The sequence below is a fragment of the Apiospora phragmitis genome (assembly GCF_038363925.1).
Source record: "Apiospora phragmitis strain CBS 135458 chromosome Unknown utg000010l:1.0-9815664.0:1.0-9183399.0, whole genome shotgun sequence".
Classification (NCBI taxonomy): Eukaryota; Fungi; Ascomycota; class Sordariomycetes; order Amphisphaeriales; family Apiosporaceae; genus Apiospora; species Apiospora phragmitis.
In genome coordinates, this window is record NW_027117409.1 from 774,644 (window position 1) to 800,287 (window position 25,644).

General features: G+C 53.8%; 9 protein-coding genes across 9 annotated transcripts; 3 read left to right on the forward strand and 6 right to left on the reverse strand.

The window, feature by feature from the left end:
• Positions 1 to 4,292: 4,292 nt before the first annotated feature.
• Positions 4,293 to 5,404, reverse strand: PG994_010046 (catabolic 3-dehydroquinase; the record flags this gene model as incomplete). Its single annotated transcript, XM_066861455.1, has 3 exons — positions 4,293 to 4,877; positions 4,901 to 5,091; positions 5,227 to 5,404. 3 exons carry the CDS (start codon positions 5,402 to 5,404, stop codon positions 4,293 to 4,295), a joined length of 954 nt encoding a protein of 317 aa, XP_066710565.1.
• A 1,786-nt stretch (positions 5,405 to 7,190) lies between these two features.
• PG994_010047 (uncharacterized protein) lies at positions 7,191 to 8,189 on the reverse strand (the record flags this gene model as incomplete). The annotated part of the gene is made up of 3 exons (XM_066861456.1): positions 7,191 to 7,772; positions 7,834 to 7,958; positions 8,015 to 8,189. 3 exons carry the CDS (start codon positions 8,187 to 8,189, stop codon positions 7,191 to 7,193), a joined length of 882 nt encoding a protein of 293 aa, XP_066710566.1.
• Positions 8,190 to 8,581: 392 nt separating this feature from the next.
• Positions 8,582 to 9,602, reverse strand: PG994_010048 (HAD-like domain-containing protein; the record flags this gene model as incomplete). Its single annotated transcript, XM_066861457.1, has 2 exons — positions 8,582 to 9,385; positions 9,549 to 9,602. The coding sequence occupies 2 exons, from the start codon at positions 9,600 to 9,602 to the stop codon at positions 8,582 to 8,584; spliced, it is 858 nt and encodes a 285-aa protein (XP_066710567.1).
• Positions 9,603 to 10,171: 569 nt separating this feature from the next.
• Positions 10,172 to 11,377, forward strand: PG994_010049 (60S ribosomal protein uL18; the record flags this gene model as incomplete). The annotated part of the gene is made up of 3 exons (XM_066861458.1): positions 10,172 to 10,174; positions 10,397 to 10,434; positions 10,510 to 11,377. The coding sequence occupies 3 exons, from the start codon at positions 10,172 to 10,174 to the stop codon at positions 11,375 to 11,377; spliced, it is 909 nt and encodes a 302-aa protein (XP_066710568.1).
• Positions 11,378 to 12,193: 816 nt separating this feature from the next.
• Positions 12,194 to 12,463, forward strand: PG994_010050 (uncharacterized protein; the record flags this gene model as incomplete). The annotated part of the gene is made up of 1 exon (XM_066861459.1): positions 12,194 to 12,463. The coding sequence occupies one exon, from the start codon at positions 12,194 to 12,196 to the stop codon at positions 12,461 to 12,463; it is 270 nt and encodes an 89-aa protein (XP_066710569.1).
• Positions 12,464 to 14,158: 1,695 nt separating this feature from the next.
• PG994_010051 (uncharacterized protein) lies at positions 14,159 to 14,695 on the reverse strand (the record flags this gene model as incomplete). The annotated part of the gene is made up of 1 exon (XM_066861460.1): positions 14,159 to 14,695. The coding sequence occupies one exon, from the start codon at positions 14,693 to 14,695 to the stop codon at positions 14,159 to 14,161; it is 537 nt and encodes a 178-aa protein (XP_066710570.1).
• A 722-nt stretch (positions 14,696 to 15,417) lies between these two features.
• Positions 15,418 to 16,241, reverse strand: PG994_010052 (uncharacterized protein; the record flags this gene model as incomplete). The annotated part of the gene is made up of 2 exons (XM_066861461.1): positions 15,418 to 15,872; positions 15,986 to 16,241. The coding sequence occupies 2 exons, from the start codon at positions 16,239 to 16,241 to the stop codon at positions 15,418 to 15,420; spliced, it is 711 nt and encodes a 236-aa protein (XP_066710571.1).
• Positions 16,242 to 17,924: 1,683 nt separating this feature from the next.
• On the forward strand, positions 17,925 to 18,842 carry PG994_010053 (uncharacterized protein; the record flags this gene model as incomplete). Its single annotated transcript, XM_066861462.1, has 1 exon — positions 17,925 to 18,842. One exon carries the CDS (start codon positions 17,925 to 17,927, stop codon positions 18,840 to 18,842), a length of 918 nt encoding a protein of 305 aa, XP_066710572.1.
• Positions 18,843 to 19,519: 677 nt separating this feature from the next.
• On the reverse strand, positions 19,520 to 22,099 carry PG994_010054 (uncharacterized protein; the record flags this gene model as incomplete). The annotated part of the gene is made up of 1 exon (XM_066861463.1): positions 19,520 to 22,099. The coding sequence occupies one exon, from the start codon at positions 22,097 to 22,099 to the stop codon at positions 19,520 to 19,522; it is 2,580 nt and encodes an 859-aa protein (XP_066710573.1).
• Positions 22,100 to 25,644: the final 3,545 nt, after the last annotated feature.

Below are 25,644 nucleotides of genomic sequence, written 5' to 3' on the forward strand. Positions count from 1 at the left end.
AAGGCGTGGAAACATGCGGTCTTGGGCGGTCTTGAACGGGAAAGAGTTTGCTGTTTGAGATAAAGCAAATCCGGTGCAAGCGTTGGAGGGAAGGTCCTGGTCGTCCCAAAAGCTGCTGTCTCAATTTCCCCTGCCCCTCGCTATTATCTGACGGGCAGATGGCAAATGGCTTGCGCGACACAGATTCAATCGACGATCAGTGCTGACTTGCTGTGGTCACAAGAGTGAAATTGTGAAGTGGGATGCCCTCTGAATGTCGCAGGCGATATGGGGTTATGGGGATGCGTGTTTTCGGGAGAGGAGAGGCTGGATCTCTGGTGTGATGAACGTTAGATTGTCGTGTTGCTGAGTGAAGGGTTGAGTGCGATTGATGCGATACTGATGCTGATGACTGAACTGGCTATGAGGGACTGACTGGCTGGGCGGGTAACCTTGCAGATGATCGGCCTATGATGTAGTGCTCCCCAATCAAGCATGGCATCCCAAGGATACTGGGGCGTCACAGAGCGCTGAGCAGAGCCGTAGCGTCCAAGAGGAACAACCCTAGTCCATAGTGCCCCTCTCGACGCGGCTTCGTCGGCAACCCTTGGAACCCTTGGACAATATCCTTCCAAATTACAGATAGCCTGTTGGTTGAGATGCAGGTCGTGCATGCATAGATAGGTACGGTAGCAACGCATCATTGGACACACATTCACTCAATCGTTCGCGCTCGTCATTCTCATCAATTGCTTCAGAAGAGTCATGGAGAATCAAGGTTGACACACCACAGGCGGCGTTGGCCAGTGAGTGAGTGCCTGCCCCGGGTATCGGGCACGAGTCAGTGTCGCAAATGAAGTAATGCCTGGACGGGGCAGGACTTTTGGATTTTCAGAAGAGCTTCCAGCTTCCAGGCTTTGCTGATGCGGAGAAGGGTGAGCCTGGCCAATGAGGAGTCTCATAATTCTGCTCCGCGTCATGAGCACATACCCTGGCAGCAATTTTCCCTCGTCCCTCGTCTTCCAAGGCGAAGAAATGCGGAACTCGGAAGTTGTCCATGAATTCTCCAGAGAGTGTGTGTGTGTCGCGTCAGCCCATCCATTAGATCCCAGATGGCTGGTCCGTCCTGTACAACATAAGATACCTGATAATAATAATCAAAGCGAAAAATGCGTCTTCAGACGAACATCTCCGAGGTACCCTGGGGCCTGGGCCGTCCAATGCACTAGCAATTGACTTGAAGCGGCCAGGCGTGCGCTTGCTGACTTGGTTGCTAGTAGCAGCAAATGAATACTTTGTCACAGATGGCTAGTGTCGTGGGGAGCCCGGCCGGGATGGGATACCTTCAGTACTTTCAGCACCCTATGCGACACGTCAACCACCGGCTATGTTTCGCTAATAAACCGGGTATATCCTTCGATACATTGCAGATTGGCGCTGTCTCCAGGTGTCGTATCAGCAGCGGTGAGTTGTTGTGAGTTCGCTCAGCTCGGCAAACTGGAATACTGCTTGCTGGTAAGGTGGTGGGCAATCATCCAACCTCGCTGTGCTGTGGCGGTGGAGAGGGAACCACAGCCATCTGATGGGCATTTCCCAGTCGTGTTTGCTTGTGCCTGGCCGAAAGCCGGAAAAAAAAAATTGGCGGTAGTGATGCACGTTTACGTTGACAACGGCATCATCGGGTTGCCACTCTCGAACCTGGGTAGGTTGTCGATCAGGCCGATCCATCCCCGTGGCACGATGGATTGAGCGTCTCCGGGAACGGCACTCGAATGGCGGGCAGCGTGCGGGACGAGACGCGAAAACTGGAGACCCCCCCTCGGAGGCATCGGCATTCTCCAGATCGACGCTTTCTATAATCGTCCTCGGTAGGCGACGATGGGAAAAACTCAATACCAGTTAGGGACCGAGGAGCTACGAAGGTCCAAGCCCCAGGGCAGTTTCGCAAAGGTTCAGCAAACCTTATCTTCAGTTCGTTGGGATTTGATGGATATCAATCAAATGGATCAATTTGGACCGGTCGGTGTCCACGGTCTGTTGACCCTTCCATCATCAACTGTCACTTCGTCATAAGGGTCTTCTGTTCAACTCTCCACGCACTACGCTACGTACCAGTAATTAGTACCTACCTACCGCCGGTCTTTGGAATACACCTACAGTAGATGCTGAAAAACCCTTATTGGGCGTGCGTGTTGTTGACTGCACCCGTTCAAGACAGCTCACGATTCCAAATTGGCAATGCGGTGCTTTCTACGGAGGTTTGGTCCTTTCTTGATGACCGCCATTTCCAAGAAGGCCAATGGGATCTGCCCATGCAGCATCACGTCAGGACCGGCAAGGGGCCCTGATAAGTTCCAGTATTTCCACCCAACCAATCGTGGGGAGGCCAGTGCCCAAATGGTCCAGGCCAAGCCTTTTTTCGTTGGCAGTTCCGGAAAAAAAACACAATGGATGACGCCTCTTGTTTAGTCACCGAAATAGGAGTCGATCTGCACGGCGTACGTACGTAAGTGGTGATGCTGACATGGAAAAAAGAAATCGGCACACAAATATTAAACAATTTTCGAGGAGAGTCTTTATCGTTCAAGAGGCCTGACAACTAGGTCCTCGATTTAATTCTCCCGAAAGTGTGAGTGAGCCCAGCCAAGCCGTTTACCCGCGCCCTGGCCCGACTTTCCGTACCATAGATCAGATCAGTGTACAGCAAAGTTTGGACTGATCGTTCAGCACTGATCAGGAGATGTGAGATTAACTTTCACGTTGCCTGCACCCTGCTTACTGTGGTTGCTTCCCACATTAGACGAGCCGACAGATGATAGGATAGCATCAGGCCTCGGTGCAGATGACGGACGTTAGATTATGCGCGAACTAGAACAGGAAACAGGCACTAACGTCAAAACCAATTGCGCCGCATTCAATGCAGAAAACTCATCCAATCGCAGAATGCGGTTGCATTTGGAATCAGAGATGCCTAATCGAACCGCCAAGCTAGTGGCAGATCCAATGCGATGCCTATCTACTGACCGAGTAGATAGGCAGATAGACTTAATAGACAGTTGGGCAAAAAACCCTCCGCGAACCGGCCTCTCCTCGTTCGCCCAAAAGCCACCAATCGTGCAATACCGTATATGGGCCGCATTATGCGAAACCATTATGCTAAGGTTATAGTATAACGGCCTAGGATGCCACATCATCCTTTTGCGTGCATCAAGGAGATCTAGAACTCGAGACCCTTCACCCGAAGACATATGTAGTACGACGAAGAGTAGAGTAGAGGCTTAGTATGCTATGCCATCCTCGTTGCCTCGTTAAACTAAATGGATTAGCAAATAGGGAGCCAGCCCCTAGCTTAGCCAACTCATCCACCAGAAAAAGTGAGGCTGTCGCCGGAGATCACCTCTTTTCCCCGCCTCAGGATCTGTGTGTTACAGACAACGGAAACCCCGTATGTATAGGGAAGAGACCGGCTATACCCTTTCACCCAACTCTTCAAGTCCCAGTACGAAACCTCACGGAATCGTCTCGAACCTGTGTCCGTGGCAGAAAAGCAATGTAGAACTTACTCGCGCGAAAGATCGGATGACTGGGTCCATACAAACTCATGCTTGCAAAATAAGCAGCAGGTACTAGTAATAATAGCCATCGGGAGCTCTGCCGACTGCTCAACTTCCTCCTCTCCTCACTGCCGGTCTCGAGAGGCGCCTATCACGCTCAGCATGAAAAGCCGCAGATCGCGCGCTTTACTTTTGAATCCCCCCGTAGAATGGCTTCACCGCATCCCCATTCGAAATGGATACTTATTGATTCCTTTTTGCACTTATGCGATGTGGGTGCGCTGAGCACTCGAACGTAAGCTGGGACCCCCCAAGTCCCGAACGTGAGAGGAACGCGCGCGCGCGCGCGAGAGAGAGAGAGAGAGAGAGAAGGAAGAGGAAATGACACAAGCCCCCCCTATCAGCGCCATTGGGCGGCATCGTCAGCTTGAGCACCTCTGCTTTCTCGGTAGGAATGGAGAGACGAAACCTGACCCGGACACATCAGGACACGCTTGTTCGGCAACTTGACTTTTCTCTAGGGGGGAAAGCTGTGATTATGTGGCGGCGGCCGTTGACCTCCTGACTGCTGACTGCCGCTTACATCCGAACTCCGACAACCCAAATTTGAGAAAGATACCGGATAAGTGGCATTCATTCAGGGGGTGCGGATGCTGCAACTGTAATTCAATATTCCATTGATGTCATTATCTACTATTGACCTAACATAACCCCATTTTTGATTCCAAAGATAGCTCTTCAGCAACACTGAAGCCCGATTCAGCGCACGCTTTCGATGCTGATCTCCTTGCCCAGTCCGTTCTTCTCGTAGTCGAGCCCGCAGTTGAGAGCAATACCACTGCCGTGATAGCCGTTGGTAGTGCCACCACCATTAGTAGTCTTGACCCTAGTCATCTCGCGGTCATCCAGAGGGAGCAGCTCCTCGTCATCAGCGCCCTTGCGCTTCTTGGCACCAGTCTTCTTGGGGGAGACTGTCTTACTGCTGTTGCCGTCGTCATCCCCGTCATCGTCGCAGAGCAGGTCGACATCGGACCCCGCGAGCCACTGCTCCATCTTGCCGTACATGGCATGCCAGGCGCCGTGGTCGCGCGCCGTGGGCAGGCAGCGCGTGACCGGATACCCCAGCCCGCTCTGCGCCGCGGCGAGGTGGCGGTAGCCCTCAGGGAAGGACGCCAGCAGCTCCTGGTCGAACGTAGGCGCGCGGTTGCCGTCGACGGGCACCACCTTGTCCTTCTCGTAGAAGAGCTTGACGTACTTGGCCTTCCACTCTCCCGCTCCAGCGTCAGGCTTCTTCTTCTCCTTGACGCAGAAGAAGATGAAGCGGCAGTCACAGTCGACGTCGAACTCGGCCCCCGCGGGCAGAAGACGTTGGCCTGCGACCCCTGGGTCTGGAAGCGCTGCGTGATGGTCGCCTTCATCTTGCCGATGGCGCGGTCCGGGTGCGACGGGGAGACCTCGACCAGGGTCCCGCACTCGCGGTGCATGATGAAGTCGCCGCGGTCCTTGCCCCGCTTGGAGATGGCGATGAAGTTGTCAATGGTCTGGCCCTTGCTCCAAGCTGTTTGTCTTCTGTTAGCTAAGTGAACTCTGTGGTTTTGGTTCATGATGACATGTGTTTGTGTGTGTATTTGAGGAATGCTCCATGTCGTAGAGAGGTAAAAGAGGAAGAGGGGAAGTGGAAGGTGCTGCTCACTTGTCCAGACCATGGCCTCTTTGCAGAACAAGCTGCGGTAGTTCTTCCACTCTGAAGCATCGCGATATACTGGCCACCCTTTGCATAGTTCTGACACGGCAAGCCGGTCCAGGAGATCCTCGGTTGAACCGTTGATGTGCGAGTACTGGTGGACTTGAGCGTCTGCTGAGGTAGTCATTTTGAGTATGATTTTTGTCTTCGATGGTGAGGTAGAAAGGGAAAGAAGTAGTCGTTTAAGGGGCTGTGTGTGGTGCTTTGAGGAGGGAACTCAGTGCCCGTCCGCTTGACCCCCTCGAGGTTTATATACTCGCCCAGAGCTATGATATCTCTGAGGTGGCCAGCCCCCCCTGAACAAGCAAGCTGAGGAGGGCCGACCCTCTTCGTCTCCTGAAATGCCATGGTCCGTCAAGATCGAAAGATATTATGTCATGGATATGCGAGGGTACAAGCAACTATTCGGCCCCTTCGATTGTGGCCCTTGTCCGGACTCTTTTCCCCCTTACGCAATAAGGAGATACGGGACGTGAGGGGGCGAATTGTCAGCAAACAGCCCTTGAAAGATCCACCAGGTCAAAGCAGGCAAGCGTCTCCTCCGTCGCCTCAACAGCCGATCGCCCAGCACCTGCGCGTGAAAAAGAATTGAAGCCCGAACTAATGCGCTGATCCGGAGGAGGCCAAGTCACCCTGGGTTCATACTTGATATTTGATGAAGATATGTAGTATTATCTGCATATGCCGTCGTGTGGTATCATCGTCTCACAGGTACGAGTACCTAACACGTTGTGGGATCGAGCGATGATACAGTCGATCTATCGAAAGCTCATTTGCCACGAGGTAGTGGTGTCATTTCTCCTTTGTACACGTCGAGAGGGTATTCCAGCGTGTTTGAAATCTTGAGATGAATGGGACGAGGATGCAGCTATGCTGCAGCCACACTCAGCTTCCCATGCGGCCAAATAGCGGTGAAACGGGGTGTATATGGCAGGATTCCCTATTGCAGCTTCTGAAAACCACGGGAACCTGCCTTCTATTACGTGAAGAGGGTTCGCGGCCGGGTATCAATCCGAGTGTCGCGTATCACCGGAACTTATTCCCTCATCTGTCAGAATAAGGCCTGTACAACGGAGGCGTGATCGGAGGCGTGATACGGACGTGCATACCTGCATAATAGGATGATTTCTCGGGAGTCTAGGCACGTTGATGCATTGTTCCCGTAGATTCGGGTTGATCGTGTTGCATGACACAAACTATGTGTCCTGGCAACAAAATGCCCGTTAGGTTACACTGCCTTATTGTCAGCCGCAGTGTTTACCAATATCGGTTGACGGCGGTAGATACCATCATATATCTTACCTTACTCAATCTATCAGAGGTGTATCGTCCGTTGTCACCCCTTCTTGACCTCGTACTTCCCATGATGTTTGCTACAGCTGTACGTCTGTGATATCAAAACAAGCCCACACTTACACTGTGATCCCGTTGGAGAATTCTCAGCGCGCCACGCGTAATCATTGGCCGGAACTGGCATCCGTCCTGCTCCTAGCTATCATTAGTCAGAGCAACAATGCAACGGTCAAGTCTTATCTCCAGCAATACCTGACGGTATTGCGACCTCAGCGGCGTGGCGTCTCAATGAGGACCCACGGTGTTGATGTCGGCAGCCGAAGCGAGATCTGCACCGGATGCCATTCCGTAGCTTAGCGCAGATGCTCAAACCCGGTTAATGTCACTACTAAGGATTAATATCATATATCATATTTGGTTTCTGCAACAGATGCATTCTCCTGCATCCATCTTCACGGGGCGAGCCGGATGCCAATTGCCGGCTTTCGGTTGCGCAGGTGCGCCTTGACTGCATGATGTATCCATGCCTTGATATTGAGTCTATCGTCCTGTAAGCCACAAAGCTGGTCTGATCTTACCACATGACACCTCACACAAAGCCTCATCTTCTACGCGAAGTCTCATTTTTTGTAAATCTTCTCACCCTTGTGGTTTAGAGGGTTGGCCTTCCTCCACTCAGGCAGAACGAAACCCGTGGTGTCATTCTCGGGGAAGGGACCGATATGCTCCTTCACGGCGTCGAAAAACACACGATACGCCTGACCGCTCATGTGCAGGCCATCCGGCAGCAACTGTTCTAAGCCGCCCCTGATGCTGCCAGGGTACCCTAGCGGTAGACCAGCCTTGCTGAGCCCTTTATCATCCAGATCCGGGGTGGCTGCAATGGCCGCATCCATGATGGCCTTCTGCAGATCGATCAACACAGTGCCAGGGACATCGGCGGCTACTTGGCGTGCGATATCGGAGTACCTGGCGCTCACGGCTGCCTGTCGAGCCGCCTGTCCGTGACTCTCTTTATCCTGCATCTCGGCCATGATCTCATCCAATGGCGGAGGGGTCACGAGCAGGATCTTAGGCTTGTGGGCCGTTATGTTGGGGTGTGTAATAATGGACTTCAAGTTTGACCTGTACTTTTCTTCGTCCACGTGCTGCGAGCAGGTGTCCAGTTCAAGAGCTGCATCGTTCGCTCCCAGCAACACGAGCTAAATGCCCATGGTCAGATAACGCCACCACGAAGACATGCTGCCAAGGCGGGGAACTTACCAGATATTCAATCCTTGGAGTAGCCTCAGAAAGTGGCGGGAAGATCTTCTCCAAGTATCTGACTACGTTCCTGGTATTCCAGCCTGAGAAGCCTCTGTTGATCACGTCTAGGCGGCGAACGCACACTGATGCCATCAGTGAGCAGACTGAGTATACTTTCTGAGTGGCAGGGATGACCTACAGTCTTGAATAGCACCTTGGAAACAAAAGCCGTCCGAGACTTTGGTAGAAAACTGGAAAAGCGAGTCTCCAAGCAAGACGATCTGGTTGTAGATGACAGGTCCATCAGGGAGCGCTGGCAGGGCAGCGTCCGCGTCAAGGCGGGGCTTCTTGGAGGGGTTCTCTGCAGCGGCCATTGTCTCCGGAAACGTTAGCACAAATCTGCACGAGTATTGGCAAGTGTATGCGTAACGAGGAAAGTCAAGTGTAAGAGAAAATAAAGAAAAAGAAAGAAACGAAAATGCCGCGAACTTGTTGCTGGTTGCTGAATCGATCGTTGTGGAAGTTATGCGGAGAGGTGTTTGTGGAGGTGGTTTATCAACTGGGCGACTGCCGCGGTCGAACGGGCAGTCTGGGTCATTTACGTAGTAGGTCCCACCAAACCCAGCAATCAACACTACCCACTTCCTACCCCTTAGAGACTTAAGCTACGAGGACGATATTCAATGTCCATTCAGCCTATCGTTGGGACACAGTAGGTATGTATGTTTCGTAGGAAGAATATGAAGTTACAAGGATGGGTATTAAGTCAGATCTTGACTTTAGGGCCACCAGATCTGGGTTTGATGGGTATCCTGGGATGGTCTCCTGCAAGCTTCAGGGAAGTAATCTTCTCAAGCTCGTCTACAGCCTCAAAAGCCCTGCCCAAGTTCACTTTAATTGTGCGGAACCCAACCTTCTTGGCCGCCTTCAAGTTTTCCCCTATGTCATCAAGGAATAAGACGTCTTCCGGCCTGACGCCCGCCTCGAGTCGCAAGGACTTGCCCCTCTCGTCCCCGGAGTGAGACAGGGCGAACTTGTTCACCTCACCAAGCGTGTACTCGTAAATCTTCGGGTCTGGTTTGCGCAATCCAACGTGTGCACTGGACACGAAAACATCAAAGAGTTCTTTCACGGGCCCACTGAAGAAATCCTCTTGATGCAGGGCGTGGCTGGGCGGAAATATGACGGTGTTGCTGACGGCAGCTATGATGTACTTGCCACTGTCTCTCAGGTTCTTCAGGGCCGGAAACATCCAAGGATCGGGGCCAGTCGAGCTGGACATCATGTAGTTGAACAGCCACCTCGCGTCAATTTTGGGCACCGGTGGCAGCTCCTTTGGCAGGCTGGGGTGCTTGCTTTGCTGGGACTTGTAGAATGCTTCCCATCTCGAGGCATCATGCAAATCCTCGCTGAAACCCGCGAAAAAGGTGTCGTCCATGGGTATCTGACCTCTCTCGATCTTGTGCCAGTATCCGTTCGGAGCGGTCTTGGAAATGGAATAATTGACCCATCCCGGAGGGATACCTAGGCTAAGTTCATAACCAAGAATGGCTTGGAATGGTGATACCACCTAAGCATCAACACAAACACCATTCATCATTAGCAAGATATACACACAAATGTGCCATTTGAAGCTGGGTGTTTATTTCCCGGGAAATACATGTAGTTGACAACTCTAGGGTTCATCTTGTGTGGAGAGACGGGACTGGAGGGAGCGGATAGCGGGCACTTACAACCACCCCACCGATGTCGAATAAGATGACCTTTGGCTGTGTTATTGCAGCCATTTCAGCGTATTCAGACATTTCAGTGTATTCAGAGTGTACATGAAAACAATGAAGTAGGGTAGTATCAGAGTCCAGTAGTCGGGTCTCAGCCTGAGGTGATTATGAAGAATTTCTAGCCAAGATGGGTAGCCAACTTGAGAACATTGCACGCGTGCCCCGTCGTGATATGATGTCCTCGGGACGGGATGACTGAGCCTCGGTTCATTGAATTGTGGCTTGCTCCTGATGGACCTATCAATGAATGTGTGGCTTGACGTTTATGGCTGAGGAAAGCGAAAAGAGGTGTGCTTATCGCTAACCCACACTTTCTCAGATAAGAGATCGTCAGGGCCAATTGTACCCAACCGCACTTTCCTCGCCTGTAAGTTGTAAATTTCGTGCCCCACCACACTCGCTACGCACACCCAAGCCGGGCCAGGGTTGTGGACTTTTTTGCGCCCACAAGCCTCTTCTTCGCAGAAATTCGAGCTTGAGAAAAACGGTTCCAGTTCCTTCAACTCCATCACCCAACAACCCGCCAAACAGACCAACATTGTATCGTGCACCGGAAACCGACACGAACAGACAAGATGGTAAGTTGAAAACCGATCCGAATCATTCGCTACCTGCAAATCCAATCCGCTATGCCGCAATGCCGCTGCGTCCAGTGCAATCAATGCCAGAAACGGCTCATTGTATCTGTGATTTTTGTCTCTCTCAAAGAGTCTATGCAAGATGCTTCGGAAGCGTGATCTCCATCACCATACAATCTTCTGAAGCGCAAATTGCTGACTCGAGGTCTATCGTGATTACAGCCGTTCCAGAAGGTGTTCAAGAACAGCGCGTACTTCAGGTGAGTAACTTTGACTTCTTCTCCCATGCTCCCCAAGCCCTTGGTGGTCTCAGTTGGCTAATCCTCCCCCAACAGTCGCTTCCAGACCAAGTACAAGCGCAGAAGATCTGGCAAGACCGACTACTACGCCCGCAAGCGATTGATCACTCAGGCCAAGAACAAGTACAATGCCCCCAAGTACCGCCTGGTGGTCCGCTTCACCAACCGCGACATCATCATGCAGATCGTGACCTCGGAGATTACTGGTGACAAGGTCTTCGCCTCTGCCTACTCCCACGAGCTCCGCGCCTACGGCATTGAGCACGGTCTCACCAACTGGGCCGCTGCCTACTGCACTGGTCTCCTGATCGCCCGCCGTGTCCTCAAGAAGCTCGGCCTCGATCAGACCTTCACCGGTGTTGAGGAGGCTGATGGCGAGTACACCCTGACTGAGGCCGCTGAGGAGGACGGTGAGGAGCGCCGCCCCTTCAAGGCCCACCTCGATGTCGGTCTGGCCCGTACCTCCACTGGTGCCCGTGTCTTCGGTGCCATGAAGGGTGCCTCTGACGGTGGTATTCTCATCCCCCACTCCGAGAACCGTTTCCCCGGTTTCGATATGGAGAGCAAGGAGCTCGATGCCGAGACCCTGAAGAAGTACATCATGGGTGGCCACGTCGCTGAGTACATGGAGACTCTGGCCGATGATGATGAGGAGCGTTACCGATCGCAGTTCCAGAAGTACATTGACGACGATGTTGAGGCTGATGGTCTGGAGGACCTTTACACCGAGGCCCACGCCGCCATCCGCGAGAACCCCTTCAAGAAGGTCGAGAGCGACGCCCCCAAGAAGTCCAAGGACGAATGGAAGGCCGAGTCCAAGAAGTACCGCCACCAGAAGCTCACCAAGGCTGAGCGTGACCAGCGTGTGCAGGACAAGATGGCCGAGATCCTCAAGTCGGCATAAACTGTCTGAGATCGGTTTGGCATGGGTTGGGTTGCAAAAGAGAATGGCTTAATCCCGGATTTATGATGGTTTCCGGGTAGTTAGGAGTTCACAATCACAAGGCTTCATGATTTGGCAAACACTACTTCACCTTGTGTGCGAAAAAACCCGGCATGCGACATCCATCGCATAGGGGAAGACAGATGCTTCTGATAATGATACACACGATCTACTGTGTCCTCCCACGTTTTCGATCATCTATAGGTGAGCTCATTGATGCGTGCAACGTAAATTCGTACTGTAAACGTCCGTCTCAATATTCCAGATGAGTTCATGTTCAACTTTTAAAATTCTGTACACAAACATTGCTGGGTTGGAAGACTGGGGCCGTACCCACTAAGCACTCCCAATGAGCACAATTCGTGGCATTCATAAAAGACTGTATGCCACGAGGATATATTAGCTTGCATCCGAAGTTCCCCAAGTATGAGGCCGTCAGTGTCGTCTCACTGCCGAAGGTGTAGAATAGTACGCCGCCCACATCGTCACGCTGTGTAACCCTTTTTCTTCTTCATCATTTTACTTGTATTCCATTTGTTTGCTCAGTCATTCATTCGGGTTCTTCTTCTCTTGGGCCCAGCAGTGAACTCGAACAGTGGCGAGGGGCTTGCCGCCCGTTTCCCCAACTCTGCCATCGGCTTTGGTTCATATTCCTGGCTCCAAATGGCACTGTTGGGGGACGCCGATCGCCCATCAGCATCGTAATCGTCCTCTGGTGATAGTAGAGCAGAAACTGGAATCAAAGGCTCTTTGCATTTGTTGTTGTGGTACGCATCCATGGCGACAAGCTTCGTACTGGCGGCTGGGCGCATAGCGAGGCTAGACGACCAGAAACACGCCCCGGGGCCTTCCTCGGAGCTGGGGCTGCCGTTTCCACCGCCACCGTTGGTCTGCTTGTCGTTTATCGGCAGTCCATCACGATTCCAAAAGCGGAGTACCGGGACGACCCAGTTCCCCTCGGCGTCGTCGTCGCTGCCTCCACCCTCTTTCTGGGGCGGCGGGCGATGTGCCACGATCAAGGTTGAGGTGCGCAACAGCTCGCGTTGAGAAGCCGAGTCGAGAAAATGATATCAGCATCCACATGCTGATACGGTGCGCTAAGGTGCTACCACAGTGATCCTGCATCGTGGCTAGCGAGGCGCGCAAACCACGAGGCACGGCGATGACCCCGTTTGATGATTGGTTGCGTTCCTGCGACTCCATCAAGTGGTGGCCAAATACTGCTGCATGTACAGGACCAACCCTTGTGTGTCTTATGTGTGTGCTGGTTGCCGGAGGGAGTACTTTATCCCCACACCATGAGCAGATTCGGGATGGTTCCTGGTCAAGAGAGCCACCGCAATACCTTCCACGCGAATCAGTCATGGTCCAGACGCAGGAGAAAAATGCATTGCTGTCGCGGTGTCGGTTCTTGGTGGGTTTCCGTGGCAACAAATAGCCCTCGAGCAGTTGGCGGTTGAGGTGTCTAAAATCGGGACACGTTCGTGCCTGTATAGCGGAGGTGTAGCCAGCTACTATCAGCTGCTCTTCTATTATGGCAGCTTTTTGGCTGCGCTGCGTCCTTGCATCCTGTTTGCCACTTGTTATATTTCTACACATCAAGTTCAGTCCCTTGATGGCACAAGTAAGATCTGGTCGAAAACTTGGATTAGTCAAGTCACGAGACTCGAGGATACCGGCCTCCACCAGAACCTCCAGCAATTCCGTCTGTAGTCTTAGGTCTGTTTCCTTGGCGTACTTCTCGTATATCTCCAGGTTCTTCGAAGCGCCTGTATTGCTCATGATTAGCCCAGCCTCAATCTGATATGACTGGAAGCCATCAGTTGTCTGAAGCGACAGTAGCGAGAGCCTTACCAGCAGCATCAGAGAAGTATGGATGCTCGGAGGAAACTCCTATCCTTCTCTCAAATCGTAACAACCCCGTCAGTCCCCTGCTCGTAGAACTCGTAACATCGAAATCACCCGCCCTATGGTCCTGTTCGAGGTGGTGTTGAAGTTCCTTCCATGACCCGAAGCCTTCGTCCAGATCACACTTCCCGAAGGAGTGTTGATACACGAGATGCTTGCCGAAGATATAAGGGTCGTCCAGTGTTCTCATCATGAACCCCTTGCCGCAGAATAAACATAGCTCCAGTTGGGAGTCCTCAGATGGATAACGAGCATCGTCAATGCCAAAAAGTGCGTCGCATGCCCACTCCGTTGACGGTATGGCAGCACCGGCCGAGTGCCTCCTTCCCGATGTGTCGGGGCTACCGTATGTCTGTGGCGGCTCATAATATGCGGGGCGAGGTAGTGCTGACAATGATGCAGCGATGCTTGAAAGACTACCGCATATACCGGCCATATCAAAAGAGCCGGCATTACTGGATGGTCCGCGGTTTACTGGAGACCACGTCGGTCTGTATCGAGGACTTCTGTGCATCGGGCTTCCGGATATTGGGGTTGCATATGGTGCGGAGGCCTGACTGCTTGCATATAGACTTCTTCTTTCATGATCGTGATGCCACCGGTCTATGCTCATGGCCTCTGAGAGGGTATCAAACCGGTCCTCAAGGCTGGCTTGAACATTCTGGAGAAGTTGGACTAACGGTCCTTCCGGGGAGTCATCTGGCGTTTCTGCGGACTGTTCCACAGTGGTGTGGCCCAGTTGATGGAATATGGCCTCACTAGCCTTGAGTTGCGTGTCGCTGAACTGGTCCAGCTTCGAGCTCAATTCCTCTAAACTCATGTGCCCCTTTAGCACTAGGTTTCTGGGGTCTCCGTCAGTATGCTGTATACGAATATCGAAACCGAGCATGATTCGGGTGTCCAAGATACTGACACAGTCAACGTAGCAAGAGCATTGCCAATATTCTGGCGGTGCTTTGCAACATCAGCCTCAAAGCTTCGAAGTGTGTCGGGCCCTGTCAGTGCCAATTTGACCTTCCGGAAGAACGCCTTGAATCCCGATTTGCGCTTCGGGTCAAGTCCAGCGGCGACTTGAACCCAGTCTGCGATATCATCACTGCACTGTTCCGCAAAATTCTGTAGGTTTGTGATGTTGACTTTGACGGTTTCGGCTATGTCGCCCCATGATTGATTTTCAAGATGCTGGATAACTACTTTAACATCCAGCAGAGTGGCCTGGAGGCTGTTCAGGTCAGCTCGTAGCTTTTTGGCAAGGTGCGGTGCTTTCTTATAGTGATCGAAGAACTTTTCAAGCTTCGCGATGCCAGCAACAGATTGGCCAATGAAGCCAAGGATGCCGACTATGGAGCCTGCGGCCCCAAGCGCCTCCATGGCTTTATGGTAGGCCAAGTGGGAAAGGATGGTAGGAAAGCTTTGCCATAGAGAAGAACGGGAAGTGTCGATTAAGTCATTGGGTCAGGCTGCCACTACATAGGGTACCTCCTTCCCCGTCCATTTCTACTTAGAATGGGAAGGAGCCCTCTTGTCTGCCTTGCGCTCCAAGCCACGAAGCTCGTGAAGTACTAGTATGCATACTATGAAACGTATCAACGAAACGAATGATCATTCAAATGTAGTTGGGTGAATGGTTAGATGTAGGTATCTACGCGATGCGCAGCCGGAGGCTGAGCAGAACATAGCCTCTTACGTACCTACATAAGTAAGTGTTGTAATGTCCAGTGAAAATGCCCATGGGGAAGGAAGAAGATGATTGGGTTGTAAGCTTCGGTGTGCTTTCCGAAATCGGGCATGGCATTTTACCCCAGGTCTGAGTAACTTTGCACTTTTCTCCAATAGTTGGATGCCTTGATAGGCTATATCGTGGGATCTAAGCCACAACATGCCACAACCTTTAAATCCATATGTTTTGTGTGAAGCATTCCAAGTGTTTTTTATTCATGTTAAGTCCCTAATACGGTAGGTATCTTGTGGTCTCGTATTCTCGGTCGCAGGACCGCTGTCCCGTGAGATATCGCCAACCCAGAGGTAATGGCATAATAAGACGTTGCCCTCCACCACCTCAACACCTCGAGCCTCTGCAAACAGAAAAATCCTCAGTGAGCCTTCCCATTCTTCGTAGCCTCGAGCTGCTGCACCCGCGCGAACGCCCGCGTGATCTTCTTGCAGCTGGACCAGAGCAGCATGGACGGGACGACGATCCAGATGGCGTTGAGGAAGACGTAGTAGCCGTAGAAGTAGTAGCGCTCGGGCCGCGAGAACTCGAGCGCGCGCACGACGTACTCGAGCGTGCAGGTGGCGTAGTAGAGCACGTCGCCGTAGATCTGGCCCAGGCTGATGACGGCCTGCAGCACGTGGCGCGCCGGGTGGTCCGCGACGATGCACCAGGCGCACAGGAACGAGAGCGGGCCCCAGCACACGGCCGTCACCGTCTCCATGCTCACGACGAAGGCGTCGCGCGTCAGGTACCGCGAGTCCGACAGCGAGTACTCCTTCCACAGCTGCGCTAGGACGTGGCGGCTGGTCGCCACGGCGTTGAAGGCGAAGTAGCCTGTTGTTTACGTATTACGAGTCAGTCATGATAATAACTGGTAGAGGCAGTGTATTGGCGAATTAAAATAATGAGAATCGGGAGGGGAAAAGGGGGGAAAAACGAAAACAAACCTTCAAGGACCAAATGAATGCAGCCGCAGAGCACAAACCACATGGCCGTGGACAGCTCGCGCTTGGGTAGGTCGGGTCGCTTGCGATTGATGGCCACCAAGGTCGGCAGCATGACAGCAGCACAGGTGCCAGAGAAGATGGCGAGGATTTGAATGGTGGACAACTCGTTGGCGATGTAGCCGGGGAGTGCAACGCCGAGAGGGTAGTAAGGGTGAGGCAAGGCTTCGCCGCCTGGGGGCACAATATTGGCAGTCATGCTGGCGAAGAAACTCAGTTTGAAGAATTCCGAAGTGAAGTGAAGGATATTCGAGGTGAGGTATGGCAAGTAAGAGAGTTCGGAGCTGGGGCCGAGCCGCTAGTATAATAGAAGATACCAACGAAATGACGACACAAGGGTGAGTGTCGAAATCGTAGGTTACCTTAGATATAGTTTCGTTGTTAGTGAGGTCTGCCAAGCACTACCGAGCGGCCTAACCTAGGGATTTGCATGTGGGCGCGGGTACTGGGTTGCCGCATCAGGTCACGGCCAAAATCCCACGAGTCGTATTCGTATTCCAGAAGACACGTTGTTGCCCAGCACTGGGGGAAATGAGTATAACCCGACGGAGAGTAAGCAGGAAGCTGTCAGGTAATTAAATTGCACTGGATTCGATATTTAACTTGTGACCAGGAGCAATTGTGGGATCCAATCTTCGTTTTTCGAAAGAAGCAACCGCACATATTGACTGACGTTGGCTAGTGGCAGGTGGGCTTAGAGCTCAGCGATGCACTAGCTTGACAGTTGAAACTTGGAAGAGCTTACCCCAGAAACCTTCGATTACCCCAAGGTCATGCCCCATTTTCACTAATAAATCGTCATGGCCTTCCACCGATGCCTTTATGATGGACCTTTTATTTTTCCTCATGGCCATGTGGCCGACTTTACGTGAACTAGTCAAAACTGTACCAACCATCATGGGATCCAGAGCATCCTGAACTAGACCCACTTGAAGCTCTCGTCGGCCAGCTTGTATTGGATGTCTTACAAGTACGAGGAAGTTCGGCCGCGGCGTACCTGGAAGCCCACTGACGCGTATTTATTTCTCCAGGGACGACGTGTTTGGAGTCGCCGGAGAGTCTGATTGGACAATGGCGCAAGAACGGTCCCTTGTCTTCATCCTTTTGCCCCACATGTATTCAACTAACAGCATATACTGACGGACTTGTTAGACCCTACTCTCATCAATCGTTCAACCTTCCTTCAGTTGGGAAACGCATTATCCTCAAGATACGTAATCACCCTCGCCCAAACGCTCAGAGAGATCACGGGTGATTGCCAACAGGGGAAAGACGGGTAGGTCGGTCCATGATCGAAGTCACAGCTCTGCCGCAATGCTGGTGAGATTTTAGCGGCGGATACACGAGTCTAGAGGAAGCCGGTCAAGCACAGGATACACGGACTTCTGGAGCTTCATTTTAATTCATGGCTAGTTAATTCCGAGGGAACAGCCGCCATGGCAGAATAAAGGGGTATCCTGTTGTATCAATCAACCACTTATGTCGAAGCTGGACCAAGTTGAGAACGACCAATGAACTCTATCAAACCACGCAAGGCGATGTTATAGCCAAAGCTGCTCGACCGGCGTGCCGGAGACATACTAAAAAGCCGCTCCGGGTGTATACCTACCAACGCATCTTGCAAATCAATCAAGATCACCAGTTGCATGCCACTAAAACTTCCCCTAAAACACCCCCCTCACAGATAACATCGCCCCCTTTTGAAGACTCGAAAACCATTCAGCCTATGCTGCCAAGCACCTGAGCCAGACCAAACCACCATACCTTCTCTAAAGTACCAAAATCTCCAAGAACAAGCAGTCATTAGTAGAGAGAAGGAAGCATGGCAGATCAACAACAACAACCACCATGGACCCCATCAAGACCCCCAACCCCCCAAGCCATGATCCACCGCCTCCCCGATAAGCCGGACTCAACGGCCTCCTCAGACCCCAGCAACCCCAGGCGGCCCTCCAAGTACATCGTCCTCATCATGGGCTCCACCGCCGTCGCCGGCAAGGTCCAGATCGCCACCACCGTCGCCAAGGCCCTGGCCTGTCCCCTGTACCAGGGCGACAGCCTGCACGAGTCGTCGGCCAAGGCCGCGAGCCTGGGCACTAGTAGCAGCAATAGTGGCAGTAGTAGTAGTAGAGGCCCCCCGAACGAGCAGCGCTACAGGCGCATGTGGCTGTCCAAGATGACGCGGACGGGCCTCCTGTTCCCCGAGGAGTCGCGGCCCGCCAACGAAGGGTTCTCAGGGTTCGGCGGTAGCAGTAGCAGCGCTGCGACTACAGGTCGCACTTCATCACCACCATCATCACCGTCGTCGGCTATAAGTAGCCGTCGCGGCTCCGCTGTTTCCTCGAGCGGCAGCACCTCGGACTGGAGCTCGACGACCGCCGCGATGCAGTACACGAACCACCCGCCGGCGTTTGAAGCAGAGCCCGACGCCGCGGCGTGCGAGCGCCGGGCCAATCCGGCGCTGATGGTCCTCACGCACCCGCAGCTGGAGCCGTGGCACAAGGCGGCCATCCGGGCGTCGGTTGGGGAGTACGGGATCGGGGTGGTGTTTGTGCCGTTGTATCATGACTCCCATGAGGAAGAAGAAGAAGAGGAGGAGCATTTGCCGGTGCTGAAGCCGCTGGACCCCAGAACGATGACGAGTTTCGGATCGTTTGACCAAATCGCAGCTCTGTCTTCGAAACCGGCTGGCCTCAGCTTAGATGAGGAGATTGTGCTCAGGGTCAACGCCGAGGGGCAGATTGAGGAGTTGATCCGGGAGATTGTCGAGGGGGCGAGGGAGATCATGACTGTTTTCTGAGTAAGAAGAAAGACAGATAGAAGCATGGTCGAAGTTTCACCACAACTGATTGTATAGCAGCCAGTAGTAATCGCAAATAAACACATCAAGATCGTAAACGAATGTAAGTAGTATTGGTATATGTATATGTATAGACAAAAGAGAGTGAAGTCAATTCATGTAATCATTACAAAATTCGTAAGCGACGTAACTTTTCTCCCAGCCATGTGTGCGTGTATCGTATCATATCATCATCATGTCCGTTCCGTCCGTCCTTTTCCGTCCCGTTCCGTCGCTCAGGAAATCCTGTCTTTGGGTATGTAGTAGTGGTTGTTCGTTCATGGTATCATAAAAGTAAAAAGATGAAGAAGAAAAATAAAAGCATCCATCGTGAAAAAATCATCACCAGTTCCGTACCGTTGTATCGCCTCGCTTGTATCCATCCCCGTATGTGTACATTCCAGGGGGTATGTAGGAGAAAAAAATCAAAATCAAATCAGCCCCGGCTAAACAAGATTGGTACATCCATACTCCGAACATCTGTTAACGTACTGACGACCGACGCGTTATTGTTGTTATTCCTCGCGCCGCCGCCGAATCGGAACCGCATGGCGGCCGCAGCGCCCGCCATGCTATCCTTGCGAGACAGTTTCCTTCCCAAAGGACTACTGCCATTGCTGTTGCTGTTATCCATATAATTATTGTTGTTGTTGGTGTAGGCGCCGCTGGAGAGGGAAGTGCTCCGACAGCTTGCTCAGCACCGTCGCCTTCGCCTTGCGGAGCATCGACGTCCGCAGCGCCGGGTCCTCGGCGATGCGGCGCTGCGCCTCCTCGGCCTCGATGTCGCGCTGGACCGCGGTGATCTCGGAGCAGGGCTCGAAGGTCGCCGCGCCTCCCAGGGGGTTGTAGACGGTGGGCTGCAGGAGCAGGGCGGGCATCGAGGGCTTGGTGTCGAGGATGGGGGCCGAGATGGTCATCTTCTCCACACCGTTGTTGTTCTTGTTATGGTTGTTGTTACTATACTTGTCATTTGCCTCTTCCTCCGCAAGTTCTTCCTGGAGGTGCTCGTAGTGGTGGTGGCAGCTGTTGAGCAGCGACGACAGCTCCCGCGTTCTGACGAAGCTGCCGCTGCCGCTGCCGTTGCTGCTGCCGCGCTCGTTCGGGTCGTAGCCGTAGTAGCCACTGCCACTGCCGCCGCCGCCATAGTAAGTCACAGGCGTCACGGGCCGGAAGTAGTCGTCCGACGTAGCGGACGCGGAGTCGTCAATGGGCGACCGGCTCAGCTCGGGCACCGCGGCGATCTCGCCGAAGAGGAGAGAGGCAGTAGGCGAGGTCACGCTACCGCCGCCGCGGCTGCTCAGGCCACGGCGGGACATGGGGGGCCGGGGCGAGGACAAGGAGGGCGGCGTGCTGAGGCTGCGGTCGAGCTCGCCGAAGAGGCGCCGCGGGGTGTTGCTGTTGCTGTTGCTGTTGTTGCTCATGCGCGACGGGGTGCGGTCCAGTTCGCCGAACAGCGGCGAGCGCAAAACGTAGTGCGCCGGCTTGGGCGGCAGCGTGACGGGCGGGCGGAAAGCAGCGGGCTCCGGCACGGGCGGCGATGCTTGTCGCGCTTGTTGTTCTTCGGGGAAGCTGTCCTCCGACTTCTGTTGTCGACGGTGGAAGTGGAAAGGAGACGACTTGTTGGACTGGGGCTGGGGCTGGGGCTGGTAACAGTCCTCTTGCTCCGTGGTGGTGTTTCCGTCATGGTTGTGCTGCTTTCTTCTCTTGCGGCGCTTGGTGACGCGTCGCGTCTTGAGCTTGGTCGCGGGCAGCAAGCTAGCCTGCCTGGCTGCTTCGAGGTCCGAATCGAGGTCGAGGGCTGCGCCTCCCGACTCGTTATCGTCGAACTCTCCGTTGACCCATCGCTGCGCATACTCGGCGCCCAGATCCTCATCCTCATCCGCGCCGCCATTCAGGTCGATGTTGAACAGCTCCTCGGACACGGCCGCCACAGCGGCCGACTGCGCGCTGAACTCCTCCTGGAGCCCAGGCGTCGCGGCGGCCTCGGGGGACGAAGACGGCGGCGGAATGCCGCTAGCGCCCGCGACATCGGTGATGGAGCCGGTGGACTGGCGGACCCAGTGGTCGCTGCGCGAGGCGTGGTCCATGAGGGGCGCGAGCGCGTCGTCCCAGCTGCCGCCGTGGATGAGCACGACATTATCAAAATCGAACTCGCGCACGCAGCGCTGGTGGTTGGCGACGAGCTCGGCGACCTGGGGCGCGCTCATGGTGGCGTTGCGGACCGAGAGGTAGCGCAGGCGGCGGAAGCGGATGGGCCGGCGCTGCGGGGGCGGCGGCAGCGGGCTCATGGGGCTCGTGACCTCATTAAACAGCTTCTGCGAGCTGCGCGGCGGCGCGAACAGCGGGTCCGCCGCCAGCGAGACGGGGCACGGCCCTTTGCGCCCCAGCCAGGTGAAGCTGAACTTCTCGACGCTGTCGGCGAAGTTGCGCACGTAGTCGTCGATCATCTTGAGGTGGTCGAGCCCGGGCGAGGGCCCGTAGAAGTCCCAGGCCTCGACCGAGATCTGCAGCTTGCGGATCTGCTGCCACCGGCGGCCCGCCGACGGCGTGCAGCCGAAGCCGGGCACGTGGCGCAGGTAGTTGAAGGCCGACGGGTGGACCGCCGAGAGGGACAGCTTGACGAGCTTCAGCAGGGGCGCCCGCTCGAGCGAGATGCGCAGGCTGATGAGGGCGTAGTCGACAATGTCGCGGCGGTACCGCTCCGTGGCGTTCTGGCCTGGTGTCTTGATGGTCAGGTGTCTCATGTTGGGCACATGTTTCATGGCGTTGATGAACGAGGGAACGTTCGAGGCCGCGTGGAACAGGGGCGGGTACTGCTGGGTGAGGATTTCGCCTAGTCCCGTGTTGGCGAACTTGGGCCTGGACAGCACCGACGCCATGGAGGTGTGAGGGGTATATAAGAAGCTGATCTCCTGCCCACTTTCCGGGTGGATGAGAGGAGGGAGGAAGGTGGCATCTGAGTGAGGGAAGTAGAAAGTCAGGTGCTCAATATGGTGGCCGATACGGGACAAGGCCTGGACTCGGGACTGTCGCGTAAAGGTGCTGGCCGTGAAGGTCAGGTTGGTTCGTAGGAATAGCCGTTTGGTAACGAGGTTGCAGCATGCCGAGGATGCCAGTCGGACATTGCAGATGTCCTCCTTGGAAAGAACTTCGAAGAGCTTCTCGCGGATCCTGTCCTGTTGCCACAGGCAGTAGAATGCTTGTGGAGTGGTCGCCATAACAGTCGCATGTCGTAATGGCTGATGTTTGCTGGTACTATATCTGACGTGAGAGCCACCTTGACTATCACGCACACACTAATACTGGGTTGGGGGGGAGATATCGAGTATAATACTCGATGAATAGTAAGATAGAAGACACGAGTGCCCGAGTGAGACCTGCTAAGTCTCGATAAGTAAAGATAATACACGACGCTGAATTTCGACCGACTATATTATTCCAAAACCCCAAGAGCCTCAACGTATTCGGCGGGAGCTTATGTGAGGTTATTCGCAGTTCATGCGCATGCGTAAGACCTGCAGTAGAAGCTCTCCAGCAGAAGACAATGGGATTGAGTTAGAACTCGATTATAATCATGATGCCAAAGAAACAAGGCCCCCGAAGAGGCCTTGTCGAGCCTGTTATAGCCATCCACGTCTCCAGCAGCCCCTACCAGTGGCCCTGCCACCCACCTTCCGCGCCCATGGTAGGGGTTTACCGTGGATCGTCGCTCAACATCAGAAATGCGCGGTGGGTTAGGTTTGGTTGGTGAGTGAGTCACCTCGAGCCATATTGGAGCCCTCGCTAGAGCACTATAGTCCTACTATATTTTTTGGAGCTACTGCAAGTTGCCATGCTTAGGAGGGGACTGGATCGAGAAAGCCGCCCAAAGAGGATAGCAAACCACGAGCGCGACGGCGGAGACGGAGCGCGATGGGCGCGATGACTGGCCACTCCCGAGACCGCCTGCATGGCACTTATGCAAGCCCAGCAGCGGAGTGGTCTCATGGCTCCTGGCCTCTGGACCAGTAGAAGGAAACGAAACACTGACAGGCTGAGGAACAAGCGCTGTCTGCACTCACCCGAGCCAGACTAGTCCTCCCAAATGCGGGGACCGGCTTTCTGCATAGCCAAGACCCTGGGACCAGCGGGCCAATCAGACAAAACCGGGAGGCTGAGCGTGTCCATGCGTGGCGCAACTGTCGCGTTTGTTTCGTGCTCAGCTCGTGTGCTGTGACTCACCAAAGTCTGGATAGCATATAAAGTTCTTAAGCGCACCCGCGAACTACATCCTCTGGGTCTTTGGGCTTCGTTTATGGGTTAGGGAAGATCCCGAAGACCAGCATGGTCGGGAAAAAGAGGAGCGACGTCATGGGTATCCTATCCACTTCCCGTGACTCCCAACGTGTTGGCAGCATATGGACCTTGTCAAAACGATGAAAATTTTTGCAAATGTATGGCGGTCAATTGCGCAAGGAGTCATTGAGTCGCAAGGTGTGTTGGCAGCGCGGGCTGGGAATTTCGACGTCGAATCGCGAATATTCCGCGTTGTGCGTGGCGCGAAAAGACTCGTCCAGAGACGAGACCGCCACGAAAAATTTGAAGCGGCGGGCGGTGCAGTGCGCGCGGGAGCGTCACGTACATGCAACACCACTACGTTACGTCGTTGAGGCTGCAGCTCGAAACGTCCGAAAGAATTGAGGTCATCGACCGGCTCAATGGTCCAGAGTCCAGACTTTTTGGACTTTTCGGACTTTTTGCTATCCACCCATCCCATCTGCGTGGGAGTGGGAGAGCGTGGAAGAGGGGCCCGAATAGGAGTTGCAGTAGCGCAACTCCATGACTTGGGCGAATCAGCACTCAACAGTTTCTTGCCACTCTGCATACACAACTGCCCTGCTGCATTAGTCTTTGAGCAACAGACCTAGTTGCTATTGGGGTGATTGGAGAGTAATTGTCAAAGCCTCGTTTCTTGCAACGTTTCTCAACCACTCGTGCTGACGGCAAGGGGGTTCGATTATTCGCTTTCCCCAGCGCCCACTTCCCCGTATTGCCCATGCAGGTCTCATAGCTCCATCGTAGTGTGGCTGGCACCTTCGCAGACAGCGACGTCGGGAATATGTATATCGACGTGTTTCGCCAATTGACCACATGGCAGTGCTTTGCCTTCCAGTCCTCTCGGCGGCAGCATTGTCTACTCGACCCTCTGATACAGGCAGAGTGCAGGAGACTCGCTGTCCCTACCCTCGTGCTCACCCTGCACGAGGCCGGTTGGTGGCTATCTCTTATCTGCAAGAGCATCATTCCGTGTATGGAGTTGAGGTGACTGACCCGCAACGGCAATGCAAAGATACGTAGCACCACCATCGAGCATATGTAGCCAGAAGTGCTTCCGAATCCGGTACCGCTGACCACTTCCACTGGTTCCCATTGGCGTCGCGATCGTCGAGGCTCAAGAATCTGGGGGCTGAGGGGTGTGCTCTGTCTGCACGGGCAACGCAATAACCACTCCAAGATCGTCCTCCGATGCATGCGGCCCCAGTAGAGCATATTTTATCCGCAGATACATACTATCATGGCCTCATATGATCAACAACGTGTTCGTCTGTTCATGGGTATAGTCGAGAGCAGGATGTACGCAGGGAAAGACCAACCGACCCCTCTCCCGGGGCTGCAGTGGCTTATATCCTTGACATATCGATCTCGCCAATCACAGACGCCGTAAGGTTTGAGGGATTTCACAGAGAAGAAGGCGCAGCTCTGCCGATACATGGTGACGTTTATGCATACATATTGGCGAAAAAGCACGAGAGTGTTCGTGCGGAACCAACTACAACCCCAAGCGTGGGGTGCTGGGAATCTGTCTGAAACATGCCAAGACGTTGTTCGACCAAAAAGAATGCTGCTGGTAAAGCACCCATCACCCATCTCGGTACTCCGTACCGTCTGGTTTGATACGAGGGCATCCCCCAGAAAAAGAGAGAGAGAGAGAGAGAGAGAGAGAGACTGGTTGCGCTTTCCCGGGATTCTGGGTTGTGAGGAAGCCACGCATGAAACCAAACGAGTGGTTGCTCTTTTCTTCTTTGCTTCTTTTCGGGCAGCACCGAAGCATTACAGAACAAACTGCCCCTTCTCTTCGAATCATGGAAGCTAATGATAGATAGAGACATGTGTACTTCGATTTCCATTTCTGCATTTCTGTATTTCACACCTATTTATCTTCGCGCGCTTTACACTCGATGCATGCATCACGACAGAAAGCAAATCCATGTGGTGGGAGGCCACTAATAACAGTAACTATGGCGCTGAAGTTGGTTTGAGCTCACTATCGGAGGCCTGTTCTGGGCTGCTGCCGACAAACCGACAAACACCAAGACACGTCCAGACTGCCAGACTGCCAGGCAATCTGAACAAACACATGAACACACGAGACGATAGACGACCCTTGCAGCTCCCGTTTTCTGATTGATAACATTATGGATCCTCTTTCCGCATGAAACGGCCGTCCCCCCAGCAGTCAATCTTGGAAGGCCTGGCTCGCTATCCCCTACGCCTAGCCCGAAAGCCACAATGGGACCGGTGTCCGGCCTATAATCGCTCCCATTCAAGAATTGCCCGAGTGGGCATTCGGGCAGGCCTCTGATTTGCCGGACCCGTCGGGACATGAGGCCAATCTGCCAATGTGCCACTTCCATCAGGAAAAGGCCATCGGACAATTTCTTGCACAACCTAAGCAATGGTCAGAACCTGGCCCCCTCCCCGGCAGCCCGTGGTTTGTCCCACC